General features: G+C 44.5%; 1 protein-coding gene across 6 annotated transcripts in view; it reads left to right on the top strand.

Annotated features, from left to right (window-relative positions):
• nod1 (nucleotide-binding oligomerization domain containing 1) overlaps nt 1-20,132 on the top strand; it is an 86,735-nt gene that overhangs the window by 26,443 nt on the left and 40,160 nt on the right. For 4 of the 6 annotated variants that reach the window (XM_078197696.1, XM_078242453.1, XM_078242442.1 and 1 more), the window contains 3 exons: nt 12,260-12,573; nt 16,500-16,674; nt 17,809-19,609. In XM_078197696.1, coding sequence (XP_078053822.1) covers nt 12,367-12,573; nt 16,500-16,674; nt 17,809-19,609 — 2,183 coding nt within the window. In that variant the 5' untranslated portion in view covers nt 12,260-12,366. Of the gene's footprint in view, nt 1-4,402; nt 4,520-12,259; nt 12,574-16,499; nt 16,675-17,808; nt 19,610-20,132 lie in introns of those variants that run through there. The other 2 variants (XM_078197685.1, XM_078197674.1) reach the window with 2 other exon arrangements.

The following is a 20,132-nucleotide window of genomic DNA, read 5'->3' as shown; positions in this document are numbered from 1 at the left end:
GTCATAGACGTTTACAGCACAGAAACAGGCCCTTCAGCCCAATTTGTCCATGCCGCCTTCTTTTTTAACCCCTAAACTAATCCCAATTACCCGCATTTGGCCCATATCCCTCTATACCCATCTTACCCATGTAACTGTCTAAATGCTTTTTAAAAGACAAAATTGTACCCGCCTCTACTACTACCTCTGGCAGCTTATTCCAGACACTCACCACCCTGTGTGTGAAAAAATTGCCCCTCTGGACACTTTCGTATCTCTCCCCTCTCACCTATGCCCTCTAGTTTTAGACTCCCCTACCTTTGGGGAAAGATATTGACTCGCTGATCTATGCCCCTCATTATTTTATAGGCCTTTATAAGATCACCCCTCAGCCTTCTACGCTCCAGAGAAAAAAGTCCCAATCTATCCAGCCTCTCCTTATAACTCAAACCATCAAGTCCCGGTAGCATCCTAGTAAATCTTTTCTACACTGTTTCTAGTTTAATAATATCCTGTATATAATAGGGTGACCAGAACTGTACACAGTTCTCCAAGTGTGGCCTTACCAATGTCTTGTACAACTTCAACAAGACGTCCCAACTCCTGTATTCAATGTTCTGACCAATGAAACCAAGCATGCTGAATGCCTTCTTCACTACTCTGTCCACCTGTGACTCCACTTTCAAGGAGTTATGAACATGTACCCCTAGATCTTTTTGTTCTGTAACTCTCCCCAATGCCCTACCATTAACTGAGTAAGTCCTGCCCTGGTTCAATCTACCAAGATGCATCACCTCGTATTTATCTAAATTAAACTCCATCTGCCATTCGTCAGCCCACTGATCCAATTGATCAAGATCCTGTTGCAATCGGAGATAACTTTCTTCACTGTCCACTATGCCACCAATCTTGGTGTCATCTGCAAACTTACTAACCATGCCTCATATATTCTCATCCAAATCATTAATATTACTGACAAATAACAGTGGACCCAGCACTGATCCCTGAGGCACACCGCTGGTCACAGGCCTCCACTTTGAAAAACAAACCTCTACAACCACCTATTGTCGATGCAGGGTCGATGGACCGAATGGCCACCTTCTGTGCTGTAGGGATTCTATAATTCTTTTGGATGGAGAACAAGCTGAGGAGGGTGGGGACATGGGGGAGGGTGAAAGGGAGCGGTGGTGGGGGGGGGGGGATAATTTGAGATAATGACTGAACACTTCAGCAGTCACGGGCATTCAGCCTCTGATCTTCGGGTAAGCATTCTCCAAGGTGGCCTTCACGACAACGCAGAGTCGCTGAGCAGAAACTGATAGCCAACTTCCACACACATGAGGATGGCCTCAACCGGGATCTTGGGTTCATGCCACACTATCTGTAACCCCCATGACTTGCCTGGGCTTGCAAAATCTCACTAACTGTCCTGTCTGGAGACAATACACATCTCTTTAACCTGTGCTTAACGCTCTCTCCACTCATATTGTCTGTACCTTTAAGACTTGATTACCTGTAAAGACTCGCATTTCAACCATTATTTTGTAAGTTGAGTTTGTGTCTTTATATGCCCTGTTTGTGAACAGAACTCCCACTTACCTGACGAAGGGCAGCGCTCCGAAAGCTAGTGGCTTTTGCTACCAAATAAACCTATTAGACTTTAACCTGGTGTTGTGAGACTTCTTACTGTGTTTACCCCAGTCCAACGCCAGCATCTCCACATCATTCCTTGTATAAACCAAGAGAAAACGTCTGAATGCACTGATATGACCCGGGTTGAGTTGACAAGGTCTTTGCCATGTCTGAAGGTCAGGTTGACAACTGCTCCGAATAGAAAGAAACGACTCTCATTTATATAGCAACTTACCTACTCTCTTTGAGATAAACTGCATCCTGTTCCTTTCTGTCAAAGGGAAGTCTGTTCTGGCAAACGCACTCGACATATCTGTCAATTCTTTTCCTGCACATAACACTTTAAGAAAATAAATCATTAGTAACTCAGATCAGTGCCATTACAAAAATGGAAGAACTTCTTCCACAGGAATAGCAGCTGATTTTTGTTTTCAGGGATTCATTCCTGAAATAGCTCACGCTACAAAATTGCTCTGCAGCGTGCTATAAATAAGGGATCTAGAGCAATAAGATATTCTTGGATTATGTCCAGTTCCTAATTTTGGTGTCATGGATACTAACATATATAGAGAAGGGCCTGAGTACAGGCTATTATTTTCATTGTTGAATTCCAGAGTTATAATATTCATCAATTGAATACTTTGATTTTTCATTTAAAAAAAAGAAGTTGGGATTCCTTTAGTTATCTTCCATACTCAGTATCTGTAAAGGTTTCTTAGAAATAGATTATTGGCCATTTGGTACAAATTCTGTGGCACACAGGCAGCATATTCTTCAACCGTGAGGCCTGATACCAACCTAAAATTGGACCTCGAGCCTCATTAATATTACTTGGATGACTATTGACTACCTATTGTACCTCTACTGTACCTCCTTTGGGTGGCACCATGGTTAGCACAGCTGCCTCACAGCTCCAGGGACCCCAGTTCAATTCCGGCCTTGGGTGACTGTGTAGAGTTTGCTCATTCTCTCCGTGTCTGCTCCAGTTTCCTCCTACAGTCCAAAGATGTGCAGGTTAGGTGGGTTGGCCATGCTAAATTGTCCTTTGGTGTTGTGGGATTAGCGGGGTAAATATGTGGGGCTACGGGGATATGGACTGGGTGAGATGCTCTGCTGGAGAGTTGGTGAGGACTCAATGGGCTGAATGGCCTCCTCCTGCACTGTAGGGATTCTATGATACAGATAGGTCACCCAATGTTACACTGTTGAATCTTGTATTTGAATAGTGGGCCCTCAACCAAACACAAATGACCTGGTCACTATCACATTGCTGTTGGTGGGAGCTTACTGCGTGCAAATTTGCTCACACATTTCCAACATTGCAGCTATACTTTAAAGCCGTGACAAGCACTGTATAAATGGAAGCTCTTTCTTTCTAGTCTCTCAATATCATCAGAATAACCCTGGTGAAAGCGCTGTCTAACTGTGTTTAGTTGTAGTTTAATCATAGGATCTACGAGCAAAAATAGTTTCTCCAAATTCTTTCTAGAATATAACATCATATTTCCTGCCCCTCATCAAATAGAGCTACAGCATTTTTTGCATCCGCTTGAGAGGACAGACAGTGGCTCAGTTTAGCATCACATTCAAGAGTCCCTGACGTGCACAGCGGTGTGTCTGGGACCATTGGTTCTAGATTATTTGGATACCAAAAGGAAGACTTGCATTTCCATAGCACTTTATGACCATTAGATGTTTCAAACCACTTTTTAAGAACAAAACCTGAATCCCTACAGTGCAGAAGGAGGCCATTCAGCCCATCGAGTCTGCACCGACTCTCCGACAGGGCATTTTACCCTGGCCCTATCCCCGTAACCCCACATACTTACCCTGCTGAATTCCCCTAACCTACACAACTTTTGGACATTAAGAAGAGATTTAGCACGGCCAATCAACCTAACCTGCACATCTTTGGGAGGAAACCGGAGCACCCTGAGGAAACCTATGCAGACATGGGAAGAATGTGCAAACTCCAGACAGACAGCCACCTGAGGCTGGGACTGAACCTGGGTGCCTGGCGCTGTGCTAACCATTGTGGCACTGTGCCGCCCATTTATAATTTTCATGAACACCGCAAGAAAAGCATTTTACCTTCTGAAGTGTAGTTATCTTTTGTAATGCAGGAAACCTTGCAGTTAATTTGCAGTCAGCAAGCTTCCACACACAGTAATAATGGCCAGCGAGTCTGATTTTTCCAAGGTAAATACAGGTCAGGACACCTAAGAAATCTCCCCTCCTCTTCCTTGAAATAGTGACAAGAGATCGTCTACATCCACCAATGCAAAGGGTGGCGGGGTGGGGGGATCATACCTGGGTTAAACGTCACCTCTATAAGACAGCACCTCCAACAGTGCAATGCTCCTTTGTCTCAGTAGCGTACTGGAGTATCAGCCTTGATTTTTTGTCAAACTCAAATCTTGGAATGGGATTTAAACCCAGAACTTTGTGATTCAGAGGTACGTGTGCGACCAATTGAGCAAGAGCTACTACACAGTCTGCGGCCAATGAAGCACTTTTTGAAGCTTAGTCACTGTTGCAATGTAGGGAATGTGCTCAGGTAGAGGAGAACTTGAACTCATAACCTTCCAACTCGAGGACAAGGGCACACCCAGTGAGCTCCAGCTGCTGCAAGATGGTTCAAAGCAGTTTCGTAAAGATAGTTTTTTGTGAGACTTTCTAGGGCAAATGGGGAAGTAGCAGGGCACAGAGATACAGGGGCAGATCAAAAGCAGAACTGTGAAAGAAATAGTGCTGTTGACTACACAATTGATCTGTTTATTTAAAAGTCTTTATGCGGCATCCTGTGTACATGATGCCTCTTTAAGTTCGTCTTGAAAGGAGAAGACCTAGTAGTCGGGATCTATTGAATACACAATGATTTTCAGCGAAACAATGTTTGGAATTGAAGGTAAGCCACAGTTCTCTGTATTGAGGAAGCAAGTTTTTTGTAAAAATTCATTTACAGGATGTGGGAATTGGTGTCTAGGCCAGAATTTTCTGCCTATGCCTCATTGCTCTTGAGTAGGTGGTGGTGAGCTGCCTTCTTGAACTGCTGCAGTCCATGAGGTGTATGTACGCACACAGTTCTGCGAGGGAGGGAGTTCCAGAGATCATTGATGCCATACTCAAACAAATGCTGCCTTGATGTGAAGGGCAGTCACTCTCAACTCTGCCGTTGTGTGATTTCAAGAAGAAATTAGATGTAGGTCTGGGGGCTAAAGGGATCAAGGGATATGAGGAGGAAGGCGGGATCAGGATATTGAATTTGATGATCAGCCATGATCAAAATGAATGGCGGAGCTGACTCGAAGGGCTGAATGGCCTACTTCTGATTCTAGTTTCTATTAACTAGGAATCCAGATGCAGCTAATTGCTCTTCTGATGAGTAAATTAAGAAATGGGGTTGGTCATATGATCTCAATTAACATAATCACATGGCATATGCATGTGAACTTCAACCTTTCGGCATCTTGAGGAAATGGGAAGATGAAAAGCAGAGCATGCAAATTCTTTTTGAGCATTGTGACTGTTAACTAAATATATTCGTGTGAAGTACATTTACCTGGATTATGTGTAAATTGTGCTCTACTAAAATTAGTGCATACGGCTACATCAGTGTCACTTGATTAGTCAGCAATTTTTATTGGAGAACTCTGGCCTGGTTAAATTGGAAGTGTGACAAATACAGAATAGATGTCCTGTGGAAAACAAATGCTAAGATTGTTTCAAAATAAACATTCAGTAAATTGGTGAGAACGATACCCAAACTAACTGCTAGAGTAGCTGTTGATCGTTGGTGGGGGAAATACCACGTATTTAAGACTGAAAAAAAAATTCTAAATGGGATATTGGAGAAATTAGATGTTCAGTAATCCATAACATAGAAACATAGAAACATAGAAACCCTACAGTGCAGAAGGAGGCCATTCGGCCCATCGAGTCTGCACCGACCACAATCCCACCCAGGCCCCACCCCCACACATTTTACCCGCTAATCCCTCTAACCTACACATCCCAGGACTCTAAGGGGCAATTTTTTTTTTTTAACCTACCCAATCAACCTAACCCGCACATCTTTGGACTGTGGGAGGAAACCGGAGCACCCGGAGGAAACCCACGCAGACACGAGGAGAATGTGCAAACTCCACACAGACAGTGACCCGAGCCAGGAATCGAACCCGGGACCCTGGAGCTGTGAAGCAGCAGTGCTAACCACTGTGCTACCGTGCCGCCCCATGCTGGACCTTGCTGGACCTTCAAAGCCAGATATTCGGGAAGGTGATAAGAGGAGGAAGTGATTGCCCTGGTAGATTTTGACTGTGCGGGGTCTGCACATTCTCTCCGTGTCTGCGTGGGATTCCTCCAGGTGCTCCGGTTTCCTCCCACACTCCAAAAATGTACAGCTTAGGTTGATTGGCTATGCTAAGATTGCCCCTTAGTGTGAGGGGGACCAGCAGCATAAATACATGGGGTTATGGGGATCGGGCCTGGGTGGGATTGTGGTCGGTGCATACTCGATGGGCTGAATGGCTTCCATAGAGATTATATGACAATCCACAGTGTGGTGAAGTGTGTAAGTATGATCTCCCAGTTCCTTGTTGGTCTGCTAGAAGCTGGAGAGGTGTGAAACTCAATATTTTAATCTGTTTCTTCAACGTAAGCAGCCTACTACTCATATTCTGGAATGTAATTCCTCTGGGGCTTTGTGCTTCCGTTACTGTCTGTCTATTCAGTTTTATTTAATTGCTGTTGATCATTTTCAGGAACTTACAAAAAAGGTTGGTTGAGATTGTGGATGGGTGGGGTCAGATTTTTCTCTGAGAAAATTAAATGACCTCTAACCTACTTTAATAGCCCTTTCTTATCCCGACTTAAATAGCCCTTTCTTATCCCTACTTATTTCCAGTAAGCTGAATCTTTTAAAAAGATTTTACCTCCAAATATTTATCAGGTTTATTTACAAAAAAGAAATGATCCTCCCAGCAACCTCTCAATTTTTTATTAATGTTTCCTGGCAATTTGGAAAAAAACTCAAACACCTCTATTCACACTTTTAAGTTTAACTTTATTTATTAGTGTCGCAAGTAGGCTTACATTAACACTGCAAATGAAGTTACTGTGAAAATCCCCCAGTCGCCACACTCTGGCGCCTGTTCGGGTACACTGAGGGAGAATTTGCCATGGCCAATCCACCTAACCAGCACGCCTTTCGGACTGTGGGAGTAAACCCATGCAGATACGGGGAGAACATGCAGACTCCACACAGAGTGACCCAAGCCGGAAATTGAACCCCTTGTCCCTGGTGCTGTGAGGCAGCAGTGCTAATCACTGTACTGCCCCAGTCGAGGTGAAGTGAAAGAATCCCCCCACTGAGAAGAAAGAGAAGAGATTGTGCCTAGTCAGACAGCTGTGTGAACTTACATAAGTGTGATGGTGAGCTCCCCGTGGTAAATGACACTGTAGAATCATATGGTGCAGGTGCAGGCCATTCAGTCCATCAGTACTGTACTGGCTCTTTGAATGTACCATCCAATTAGTCCCAATTCTCTGTTCTTTCACTTCAGCTGATCAAATTTTCCTTTTCAAATGTTTATTCAATTCTCTTTTGAGAGCCTTTATTGACTCTGCTTCCACTGCCTTTTCATACTGTGCATAGCAGATCATAAACAGAACACCTACTCATCTCGCCTCTGGCCCTGTTGCCAGTTATCTGAAAGATGTGTCCTCTGGTTACTGACCTTGCTGTCTGTGCAAACAGTTTCTCCTTGTTACCTCGATCAAAACCCTTATCATTATAAAGTTGATCTGTGAGGACAGTCTCTGTGTCAATGAGCTCTTTAATTGTGGAATCGCTGAAGTTCTGACAGCACAGCTATGTGCCATGGTATTCAAGGATTTTGGACTTTGAGATATGGAATAAAAATACCAGATTAAAGGAAAAACAAAGGATTTATTAGAACCCCGGGATAATTACTTGCTAAAGGAGCTGGAAAAAAACAGTTAAGGCATGTTGTGGAGTTTGATCCCATTCTTATTCAATGGCCTGTCTAGACAGTTAAGGGTAAGGCAGTTGTAAGGCTTTGAGAGTCTGTGATGACACTATTTTAAAGAGCAGATGTTATTGCTAACCATGGGGAAAGTATGCGAAGCCTGCTTTGCCACCAGCAAGTATGATATAAATACATCCCAGTGTTCTCGCTCAGTTGGCCGGACAGCTGGTTAGTGATGCAGAGGGATGTCAACAGCGTGGCTTCAATTCCCACACCAGCTGAGGTTATTCATGAAGGCCCGCCTTCTCAACCTTGCCCCTCGCCTGAGGTGTGGTGATCCTCAAGTTAAATCGCCACCAGTCAGCTCTCTCCCTACAGGAGAGGGCAGCCTATGGTCATCTGGGACTAGGGCGACATTACTGGGAGAAGACGGGATCAGGATATTGAATTTGATGATCAGCCATGACGATAATGAATGGCGGAGCAGGCATGAAGGGCAGAATTCTATTTTCTGTTTTTCTGAGAGTAACCATTTTAGTAAATTTGAGGAGACGGAACAAAGAAAACTGACAGACAAAACAAAAAAACACCATATCAGCGAAATTATTAACCTTTTAATCACGTGAAGTCAAATATTCTGAGTTTTGCCTTCTGCTATTGACTTACAGTTTGCATGAATCTCTGGCTGTAAAACGTTGTATTTTTGATATTGATAAAACAATCAGAGAAGCAGTAAACCTTGGTTGATTCTTAGCTCTGATTATTACCCTAAAGACTTAAGATTAGAAACAGCATCTTACAGGTCAGTAACCAGAGGACACATATTTTGTTTGAAACAGAATGATATGATCCCAGCATTAATGCTCTGCCACTATTAGATTTGTATTGGAAGGAGATGGGGCACATGAAGACCAGTGGCTGGCTTTCCTGCCACCTACCTGCCCCAATCGGTCTGAAGTTTTAAGGGCGGTGCGGGTAACCCGCCTGCAGTGGGGACTATTGAGGCTTTTAGGTGGCAAATTAATGTCAGCTTTAGGGCCTAATGCTGCTCTTGTCAATATTTCACCTCAGGCACGGAGGCCCATGTCACTTGCAAAGCTCAGCAACATTAGCAGCAGGAAAGGGGTGGGGGGGGGGGGGGGTTGTTGGGGCATGCCCCTTTAAAAGAATGGGTTAGGTGACTCAGGACTCCAGGTCCACCCTGGGTGGAGCTTGCCCAGCCAGTTTTGTGCTGACTGTGCTACAGAATAGATGTGTTAATAAACCGTTCCTGTTAGTTTACTACCACTGACCTCGTGGTCTTTTATTAATCTTTATACCCAACCTCAAACATAAGAGAGGTGGCCTCACCTTGGTGTATAGGAGGCACCCATCCCCCAAAGTCATCCCACCCTGGGCTCTCGAACCAACCCCTCACATCCCTACTAACACTCCTTGTCCCCACTCTACCCCCCCCTTGCCATGACCCCCCACCCAGGGCCTTACCTGTCAGTTTGGCCTCCTCATCATTGGCAACTGCTTGTAGTCCCAGCATTGACCACTGGTGGTGCTGCTGCTGCTGGGAGGACCAGAGCTGCCTACCAATCCAATTGGCCAGGAGCTCACTAAAGTGGGACTCTCCCACCATCCCCCTCCCCCAAAATTCTTACCTGAAAGAAATTAAATTGCCCATTTGTATTGTGGGCCAGTTTCACCCAAATCTTTTGTTGGCTCTTATGTTGGCTAGTGGACCACGGTGCCCCATAAAATCCAGCCAATGGATTAAGCTCCAACACATCTGTGTTGCTGCTGAAGTCTGAATAACATGAGAGGTTAAAGGGCAGTTAAGTCTCTCTGATACTGTGTGGGACAGATACTGGCATGGAGAGGGACATCTCATTCTGGTCAACATAAGGCAGAATTTTCCCTTTTCTTTAGCTGGCTTGGGTGAGGAAAGCAGTGTGCAGCACGCTGGCTGCAATGCCGGCTTTTCTCACCATATTATCATCCAGCAGTTAGGCAAAAGAAAAAGTATGGGAGGCATGTCCCACACTGTAACGTTGACAGGGAGTGCTCTCGGTCATAGTTTTGGATCTGACAATCCAGGTAAACGCATGAATTTTTAATCCGCAAAAGAGATTGATAAGGCCACTTAAAAATGACACTGAAACAGCACCCAAATACACGCATATAAATTTTTAATAACATGTTGAATCTAAGGAGGTATGGCAAGAAATCATCCACAAAGACACCTCATGTTTTGAGGCATGTCGCATTGTTTGATGTTGAGGAAATCTCCCCTGAAGAACTAAAATTCCCAAACTGAAGTGTTGTGAAGGCCCTGTCAATCTCTGGATCCTCACTTCCAGAAAAAAAAGGTCTCATCAATCATCAGAGAACTCGCTTCAGAAAATGAGATGATATTCTGTCCATTTTACTTGAGATGAAAGGATGAACAATGATCCTATCACTGTGTGGCTGCACCTCAAGACAGTGAAAATAGGAATTTAGGAAATAGAAGCAGGAGTAGGCCGTTCTGCCCGTCGAGCCTGCTCCACCATTCAACTAGACCATAGCTATCATTTCTTAAATAGTGCCCTTTTCCTGAAATATCCTTATACCCCTTGATATCTTTAATAGTTTGTAATCTCGGTCTTGAACATACTCAATTACATGACCTTCTGGGCTCGAGAATTCCAAAGATTCATTCATCATAGAATCCCTACAGTGCAGAAGGAGGCCATTCGTCCCATCGAGTCTGCACCGACCACAATCCCACCAAGGCCCTATTCCCCACACATTTACCCTGCTAATCCCCCTTTCACTAAGGTCAATTTAGCGTGGTCAATCAACCTAACCCGTACATCTTTGCACTGTGGGAGGAAACTGGAGCACCCGGAGGAAACTCACGCGGACACGGGGAGAACGTGCAGACTCCACACAGTCACCCAAGGCCGGAATTGAACGAGGGTCCCTGGAGCTGTGAGGCAGCAGTGCTAACCACTGTGCCACTGTGCTGCCCCAACGATAATTAATGATAATCCTCAAATTTATGTCAACAGACAGAATGAAATATCAAGCACTGATTTTTTTTTTCTTGTGTTTGACTCACTCAGAGTGAAGGGTTTTCCTCCTCACCTCTGTCCCAAGTTGCTTACCATTTATTCTGAGACCGTGTTCCCTGATTCTAGACCTCCCTGCAAGGGGAGCATTCTCCTTGCATCCAACCTGTAGGGATTTTGCATGCTTCAAAGAGATCACCTCTTATTCTGCTAAATTATTCTGCAAAACCTTTGCGGCATTCACTGAATTCATTTCAATATATTTACTCAACTTTGGCTCCAAAGAGGGACCTTACCTCTCCAACTATCCAAACATATCCACCAAGTTCAGACCAGTTCTTGCATGGTCTAATCTGCACACATCCAGTTTCATACTCCTGGCTTACTAAAATCCCACTTCAGTGGAGGCAGCTGATTATTTAAGTGGCCAGCTGCTTCCATAAAAGCTGCACGCACAAATCCCAGCCCGACCGACACCAGTCCTGCAGCTGCCAAAGTAGTAAATGGCGGCACAGTGGTTAGCACTGCTGCCTCACAGCGCCAGGGACCCGGGTTCGATTCCCGGCTTGGGTCACTGTCTGTGTGGAGTCTGCACATTCTCCCTGTGTCTGCGTGGGTTTCCTCTGGTTTCCTCCCACAGTCCGAAAGACGTGCTGGTTGGGTGCATTGGCCATGCTAAATTCTCCCTCAGTGTACCCCAACAGGTGCCAGAGTGTGGCAACTAGGGAATATTCACAGTAACATCTTTGCAGTGTTAATGTAAGCCTACCTCTGACACTAATAAATAAACTTTAAATACCGTGTTTGAAAATGGCACCTAGGATTTTTGGCCATTTCTGCTATTTTCACCATGATGGAGAGCCTCTCTGCCGTGACAAAAATCTGGGTTATAGGCTGGAATTTTACTGTCCTGACCGCCACGGGAATCAGAGCGGGCATGAGGCGGACTATGGAAAGGTCTGTTGACCTCGGGTGGGATTTTACGGTTTCAGGATAAGTGAGGCCTTAAAATCCCACCCATAGAGTTTCTTGCCCCCCTACAATGGCAAAAGTTGAGTTGATCTTTATTGATAGGAAAGAGCTACAAAACCGTTTATATCTTTGAAAACTAATCCTGCTAAAGCTTTTTATTAAGGAATCAGGCCATGAAACACAATTATTCTATGGCCAAGAGGGAGGTAAGGTATTTTGGAAGAATGGACAAGGATTGGGAATAAAAATCTAAGAGAAATGCACAAAGAGGTTGTGGATGAAAAAAGAGATCTAGGGCCACTTAGCTAATTTCCTGCAAGTCTGAGTGCCAATGGGTGGGATTCTACAAAATACCAAGCATTATTGGAGGTCAAGCAAAAATGGATAGTGACGATGTTAAGTGAGTAAACATTTAATATAGAAAAAGAAGCAGGGCTACAAGGGTAGAATGGGACAGTGGGACTAATGTTGGATTGTTCTGATAATGAACAGGCACAGAATGGGCCAAATGACCTCCTTCTGTAACTGTCGGTAGTTCTGCGATTTAACTGTTTTGCTTTGCTATCCCTTTTACAGCATTAGCATGTTTCAGTTGGTATCAATAGTTTGGAATTTTATGTTTTTAACATATTCTGATTCACGTAGATGCATGGTGTGGAATTCAGAAATGATCCTTTACATCTCAGAGACCAGCCTGGCAAGGGAAGATATTAGAAGTTCTTGACTCCAATACAGAAGATGCTCGTGCCAGAATGGATAGAGTGTCCCAGCCTGGATCACCGCAGCAAGTGTCACTCATCTCAACGCACTCCTTTAGTAAGTTGCTGAAGGTACACCGAGAGGTCTTGGTTGGTTGCGTCAAGAACACAGACTGTGTGCTGAACAACCTGATAAAACATGAATATATCTCCAGTGAAGAGGCTGATTTGTCACAGCAGCATCCTACACAAGCGGCTAAGGTAATGACTCAATGCACTTCACCTTCATGTTTGAAATGAAAAACAGAAAGTGCTGGAAATACTCAGCAGGTCAGGCAGCCAGGGTTGCCAACTCAGAGTAAATCTATCCCTGGAGAGGCTTTTTCCAAACATGATGATGTCATCTATTGACCTGTCAGTTCCAAACCACAATAAAGCCCCCATAAGAGAGAAAATGCTGGAAAATCTCAGCAGGTCTGGCAGCATCTGTAAGGAGAGAAAAGAGCCAATGTTTCGAGTCCAGATGACCCTTTGTCAAAGCTCACAATAAAGCCATCATTTTTTATTTTAGTGTGAGGCCCTGAGTCCAGGCCCCAAGCGGAAAGCTTTCTCAATTTAGGCTTTTAGGCCTTTGTAATCAATGCAATTTTTCTAGCCCAGCAGCAAAGCAGGAATCTGGAAGCAGCACTCCATCTTATCTCTCGCACCCTTGGGACTTTCTTATAGCTTTCCGGGCTGGGCTGGACTGGTGGGTATGAATTTCTCAGGCGATCGAACCTTCAGACAGTGGACTTTAAATCGCTCACTGCTTTACCTCCTCGCTGGGCTGGCTGCTTTTCCTCTGTCTCAGGCTGGATTGATTCGAGGGGCCCACTCACTCTCTGTCTCAGTGCCGGACACCGGCAGGAAAGCAACAAGCAGCAACATCGTGAGCAAGCGCAGTACGTGTGCGCAGCCGTGATGTAAGGGTTCTATGTCATCACGTTGCGCCTGCACTGGAATGCTGCCTGTGAACCCAATCAGCCATCATTGTGTAATTAAATGGACTCCCTTGCTGCCGGAAGTCGGTTAATGGAATCCTATCATTTAAAAATCTCCCAAACTGTTTTCGATCACTGCTGGGAGATTGAGGGCGAATCCAGTCGTTCTCCCAGCCATTCTGTCAGGAATAACAACCATAGACAGCACCTGTAGAGAGAGAAACAGCGTGAACATCTCGGGTCAATAACCTTCCATCCGAACTGGGTCTGATAACAGACCTTTGCTTTTCTCGCCACGGATGTTGCCGGAACAGCTCAGCACTTCCAGCATTTTCTGATTTTATTTCAGATTTGCAGCATGCACTGCATTCTGCTTTTTTCTCAATGTTTGAATTGTTTTGCTGATCTCCTGTGGCATCGTCCTGATAAGAAGGGGATTGTTTATAGGAAATTGGTTTGGTCGCCTGCCTTTACATGTGTCTTGCCAAGAACCAGGCAGCATTATATGTTTCTGTCGAGATTTGGCTGCATCAAGCAGGGGGTCTAAGTCTGTCGTGGATAGCATCAAGGTCCAGCATATTTTGAAAGGTAGGGGAGTCTAAAACTAGAGGGCACAGGTTTAAGATGAGAGGGGAGAGATACAAAAGGGTCCAGAGGGGCAATTATTTCACACAGAGGGTGGTGAGCGTCTGGAACAAACTGCCAGATGTAGTATTAGAGGCAGGTACAATTTTGTCCTTTAGAAAGCTTTTAGACAGTTACATGGGTAAGATGGGTATAGAGGGATATGGGTCAAACATGGGCAATTGGGACTAGCTTAGGGGTTAAAAAAGGGGGTGGCATGGACAAGTTGGGCCGAAGGGCCTGTTTCCATGCTTTAAACCTCTACGACCCAGAATCTTGGAGTCTAGGAGATGGTTCTGTCTACTCTGGGAGGGTAATTCCGGAGTACTGGATTACAGGGGACAGGAATCTGTGAGCACTGAGAAGGAGGAGAGTGTGGATGCATTAGATATAGTTCTCAAATCAGAGAGCACGTGTTGGAGATTTGTGAACCCAAAAGGGAGTGGAAGGTCTTGCAGTTGATTCAATTGGAGCACAAAGTGAGCGGCACAGTGGTTAGGACTGCTGCCTCACAGCGCCAGGGACCCGGGTTCGATTCTGGCCTCAGGTGGCTGTCTGTGTGGAGTTTGCACATTCTCCCCGTGCCTGTGTGAGTTTCCTCCGATGCTCCGATTTCTTCCCACAGTCCAAAGATGTGTGGGTTAGGTTGATTGGCCATGATAAATTGACCCTTGGTGTCAGGGTAATTAGCAGGTTAAATATGTGGGGTTATAGAGATAGGGCCTGGGTGGGATTGTGGTCTTGCAGACTCGATGGGCTGAATGGCCTTTTTCTGCACTGTAGGGATTCTATGATTCTACAAAATTTGGACTGGTTGTAAAACGGGCTGTTACCGAAGCCCTCCCCATTCCTGGTGGTGAATTGGGCTAAATTATCTCACTAATACAAGATATAAGAAATAAAGCTTTCCAAAATCAATATTCAGTTTCCTTAAAACTGAAGGACCTCTCAGACCCTCACAATGAGGAGACATACCCCTGGGTATCTTTCACTGCAAAGATGGCATGCTGGGTACATCTGCAAACCACACTGCTTGGAATACACAAATGTGATTGGCCGCTCTGGCCATCTGTTGTGAGGGACAAATATCCGTTTAAGACCCAGGTCTTTTGAAATAGTCAGAGGTCTTGAAGAAAGAGCCTTGATGAAGAAATCAAATCCGGAAAAGGCAATAAACTTAATCATATTGTGAAATATGTTAGTTCTTCATTTTTGAATGCAATATTTAAAGCTTTGTTTGACATTATTTTGAAATTTAAATTATTGGGGGAGGGGAGGGAAAGTACACACTATTTTTTTTGGAAAGATGCCTCAGTGATTTGTTTAGGGTAAAATTTTCCCTCATTCCTGAGGTTTTTTTTTATCCATTGCATACTTGGTGAGATTTTTCCATTATCAGTGTTCACTCAAGAAGTGAAATAACATTTTTAAAGACTATAGTCCAGCGACAATACCGCTATAGAAATATAGAAGACAGGAGCAGGAGGAGACCAGTTGGCCCTTCAAGACTGCTCCGCCATTCACCACAATCATGGCTGATCGTCCAACTCAATAGCTTAATCCTGCTTTCTCCCCATAACCTTTGATCGCATTCGCCCCAAGTGTTATATCCAGCTGCCTCTTGAATACATTCAATGTTTGGCATCAACTACTTCCTGTGGTAATGAATTCCACAGGCTCACCATTCTTTGGGTGAAGAAATGTTTCCATTTCCATCCTAAATGGTCTACCCCGAATCCTCAGACTGTGACCCCTGGTTCTGGACTCCCCTACCATTGGGAACATCCTCCCTGCATCTACCCTGTCTTGTCCTGTTAGAATCTTATAAGTCTCTGTGAGATCCCCCTCATTCGTCTGAACTCCAGCGAAAACAATCCTAACCTAGTCAATCTCTCCTCATACATCAGTCCCATTCCCATTGCCTCTCCCATAAATGCTTCAGAGGTAATGGTAGAATTTCTGTAGCCTTTCAGACCAAATGTTTCCTGGCTTGCCTGCTTTAGCTGATCTCAACCTGTCGTATTCCCAGCAATGTGCTTCAGCCCCAGCCTCAGAAGAGGTTTCCCTCCTGTTCTAGCTTGACATTTTGCTTTCCAATTTTTAAAAATATACTTTTCCAATTCAATCAAATCAAATCCAATTCAGAGTCTCAACAAGTTGAGACATTTCAGATCCAGGCTGACAAGACAGGGAGAGCGACCAAACCACCCTGTCCTGGGCCCGATCTACATGAGCCAAGCTGATTGGAGGAGGGGGAGGTTCCTCCTCCAAGACTTGAGCTCATTTGCATCTTAGCCAAAAGGCCGAGATGCCGCTTTTAAAAATTGCTTCATATGAAACATATGAAGCCTCAGCGTAACCTAATGACCTCAACCAAGTGCGGCCGACCATGGGCTGCCGACCATACTACACTTGATCTTCCAATTTGCCAGGTTGCAGCAAGTTAGTGACTGCTTTGCTCTGCAGTCCACCAGGAACTGGGTTGAGGCTGTCCAAATTCATTGCAGCCTTACATTCAGACTGAGTTATGAATCCTGTTGAACGTCTGTGACATACTTTACACTGTAATGTGCTTTCTTTTAGGTTCGAAAAATATTGGACCTGGTCGAGAGCAAAGGAGAAGAGACAGCAGAGTATTTCCTAAACATCCTGTATCAGGCCAGTGAGGTTTACACTGACCTTAGCCCATGGCTGGAAGAAATACAGTATCAGCCATCAGATTACATACTGACCAAATCAGTAATTATCACAGATGCTGGTAAGTATTTCTTTCACGCATCCAATCAATTAATAAATCCTCTTCCATCCAGTTTTTTTCCATTGTAAATCCTGAGGTAAACCTGTCACTCTGGAATTACACCTGCCATAGAATCATAGAATCTCCACAGTGCAGAAGGAGAGCATTTGGTCCATCAAGCCTGCACCGACAACAATCCTTCCCATGCCCTATCCCAATAATCCCAAGTACCCTACTAGTCCCCATGACACTAAGGGGCAATTTAGCATGGCACACCTTTAGACTGTGGGAGGAAACCGGAGCACCCGGAGGAAACCCACGCAGACACGAAGAGAATGTGTAAACTCCACACAGACAGTGACCCGAATTGAACCCTGGCACTGTGATGCAGCAGTGCTAACTACTGTGCCATGGTGCCGTCCCCTGGTGGTTAAGTGATAGGGCACTACTGGCAGCCTGGCAAGTTTGCATGAGCAGTTTGCCATAAACAGGGATCTGGGGATTTGTAATACAAGCACAAAAATGAGGACCCAATATGCAATTTTCAAATGGAAACTTAATTATTTCTGGTCTAACTATGCCCTGCCCTCTAAATACTCTCCTCTCATCTCAGCTGAGGACGATACATGACTTGACTTTTCTCTGCAACACAATGGCAGATTGACTAGGTTATTATTAATTATACAGCACTTTGAAATATCAGTGCCCTAATCTTCTGGGTGCCATACTTGAGGAAGGATCATAGAATCCCTACAGTGTGGAAGGAAACCATTTGGCCCATTGAGTCGGCACCAACTCTCTGACAGAGTATCTTATCCATGCCCATGATTCCGTGCAATACATTTATGCTATTCACCTCAACTTCCTGCCAATTTCACATTCTTACTGCTCTTTGGGTCAAGATTTATTCATAATTATTTTACAATTATGAGCCCTAGTTTTGGCCTGTCTCGAGGTAGGAATATATTTTTTAAATTTCCCTTTCATTCCATCCTTCAGTGTTCTATTTCCTAGAACGAAGAGTCCCAGTCTGTTCAGCCTTTTCTGATACATTTTATCTCTTGATCTCATTAGTTGTCCTAAATGGTTGGTAGTAAATAGGCCTATTTGGATGATTACAATTGCAGAGTGATAACTTTGCTTTTTCTTTCCTAGTCTGTCAGTACATTCAAAAGATTAAACATGATCTACGGCAGGACACAAAGTTCGTCACTTCATATGTCCAAAAAGAAGACATCTTGCTGGATGATACTTACACCGAGTCTCTTATGGAACTGATCAACGCAGTCAATGAAACTAAAGGAAATATTTCCCACTTGGAGGATTTGTTCAGCGATACTGGAGTCATCAACGAAGATGCAGAAACAGTCTTTATAACTGGTGATGCTGGAGTTGGTAAGACCATACTGCTCCAGAGACTTCAGAACCTGTGGTCCAAAGGGGAGCTCTGTGCTGATGTTAAATTCTTCTTCAAATTCAGATGCCGAATATTCAATAGCTTTAAGGAGGAAGATAAGATCTCCCTCAGAGATCTGCTGTTCAAATATAACTGTTACCCTGACAAAGATGCTGATGAGATATTCAGCTACATCCGACAACACCCAGCTTCTGTTCTCTTCACCCTGGATGGGTTTGATGAAATCAACGTTGACTGTGACCTCAATGACATCCCCGACATCTCTTCGCCCTTTGAACCCACGCATCCTGTGGCCCTGTTGATGAATCTTCTCCGAGGAAAGTTACTAAAAGCTTCCAAAAAAATATTGACAGCAAGAACTGGAACAAATCTACCATTGAGAATGGTTAGAAAGAGAGTGACACTAAAGGGCTTTTCAAAGGACCATTTACTGCAGTATTCAAAGAAGTTCTTCAAAACCAAACCCCATCAAGCCTCAGTTTTGACCCAGCTGGAGGCGAACCCTCACCTGTGCAGTTTGTGCTCTGTGCCGTTGTTTTGTTGGATTATATTCAAATGTTACGAGCACTTTCAGTCCACGTGTAGCTCCCAGCAGTTGTTGGACTATGTTACATTGACTGACGTCTACCTGTTGATGTTAGAGGTTTTCCTAAACCGTTCTTCCAAAGCAGCATTGAACAAGAGAAACAAAAGTCAGAATGAGACATTCAAAGCCAAGAGAGAAGCACTAATGCGGTTGGGCAAATTGGCAAAAGAGGGGATTGAGAATAGCAATTTCACCTTCAGTCAGGAACAAATCACAGCGGCTGACATCTCAGAGGAGGATTTACAGTTGGGCTTTGTCAAGAATACGGGTCATTACGATGGATGTGGGAACCAATCAACTTATGAGTTCCTTCATTTGACTCTGCAGTCATTTTTTGCTGCATTTTCCTTGGTTGTGGATGAGAAAATCAGTGCGAAGGAACTCATTAAATTTTTTTCCAAATGTGACAGCAACTTGACTGGGGCCCGATCTAATGTTCTTTTGCTCAAGTGCTTGGGGCATAACCGACATCATAGAAAGGACCCATTTGAAACAAACGAACATTTGCAGTTCACTACACTTTTCCTCTGCGGCCTATTGTCTAAAGTGAATCGGGACCTATTTAAACATTTGGCTTCCGCGGGAAGTGTCCAAAGGAAGCACTCGGCGCTAAAGGCCTACCTTGCTGACTGTGTGAAGTCACACTTAAAACATCTCCCTCAGGCGCCTTTTGAAGAATTTTTGAGGGTGCAAGCCTTGCCCCGTTTCGTCTGGTTGCTGCGCTACATTTTTGAAACTCAGAGTGATGCAGTAGCCAATCTCGCAGCAAAAGGGATTTGCGCTGATTATATCAAGCTCACCTTTTGCAATGCCTTCTCTGCCGACTGCAGTGCAATTGCCAATATTTTGCGCCATCGTAAAAAATCAATTGCCCTTGAACTGGACAACAATAACATCAATGACTATGGAGTTAAAGAACTCATTCCTTGTTTTGATAAACTCACAGTGGTTAGGTATGTTTTCAGATATTCTTTTCCATTCTTCATCAAAGCATTTGTTGTGTCATCCCATTAGAAGGGAAAAGAAGAAAGAACTTGCACATTTCAGGATGCCAGAACAAGTGGGGCGGCACGGTGGCACAGTGGTTAGCACTGCTGCCTCACAGCTCCAGGGACCTGGGTTCGATTCCCAGCTTGGGTTACTGTCTGTGTGGAGTTTGCACGTTCTCCCCGTGTCTGTGTGGGTTTCCTCCGGGTGCTCCGGTTTCCTCCCACAGTCCAAAGATGTGTAGGTTAGGTGCATTGGCCACGCTAAATTGCCCCTTAGTGTCCTGGGATGTGTAGGATTAGCGGGGTAAATGTGTGGGGTTGTGGGGATAGGGCCTGGGGTGGGATTATTGTCGGTGCAGACTTGATGGGCCAAATGGCTTCCCTCTGCACTGTAGGGTATCTATGATTCTATGATCTCAAAGTGCTTCCTAGCCAATGAAGTACCTCTGAAGTGCAGCTATTGTTGCAATGTAGGAGGCATAAGAGT

The sequence above is a fragment of the Mustelus asterias genome, chromosome 2 (assembly GCF_964213995.1).
Source record: "Mustelus asterias chromosome 2, sMusAst1.hap1.1, whole genome shotgun sequence".
NCBI lineage: Eukaryota > Metazoa > Chordata > Chondrichthyes > Carcharhiniformes > Triakidae > Mustelus > Mustelus asterias.
Note: the sequence above shows the minus strand (reverse complement) of the source record. Positions and strands in the feature narration are given on the sequence as shown.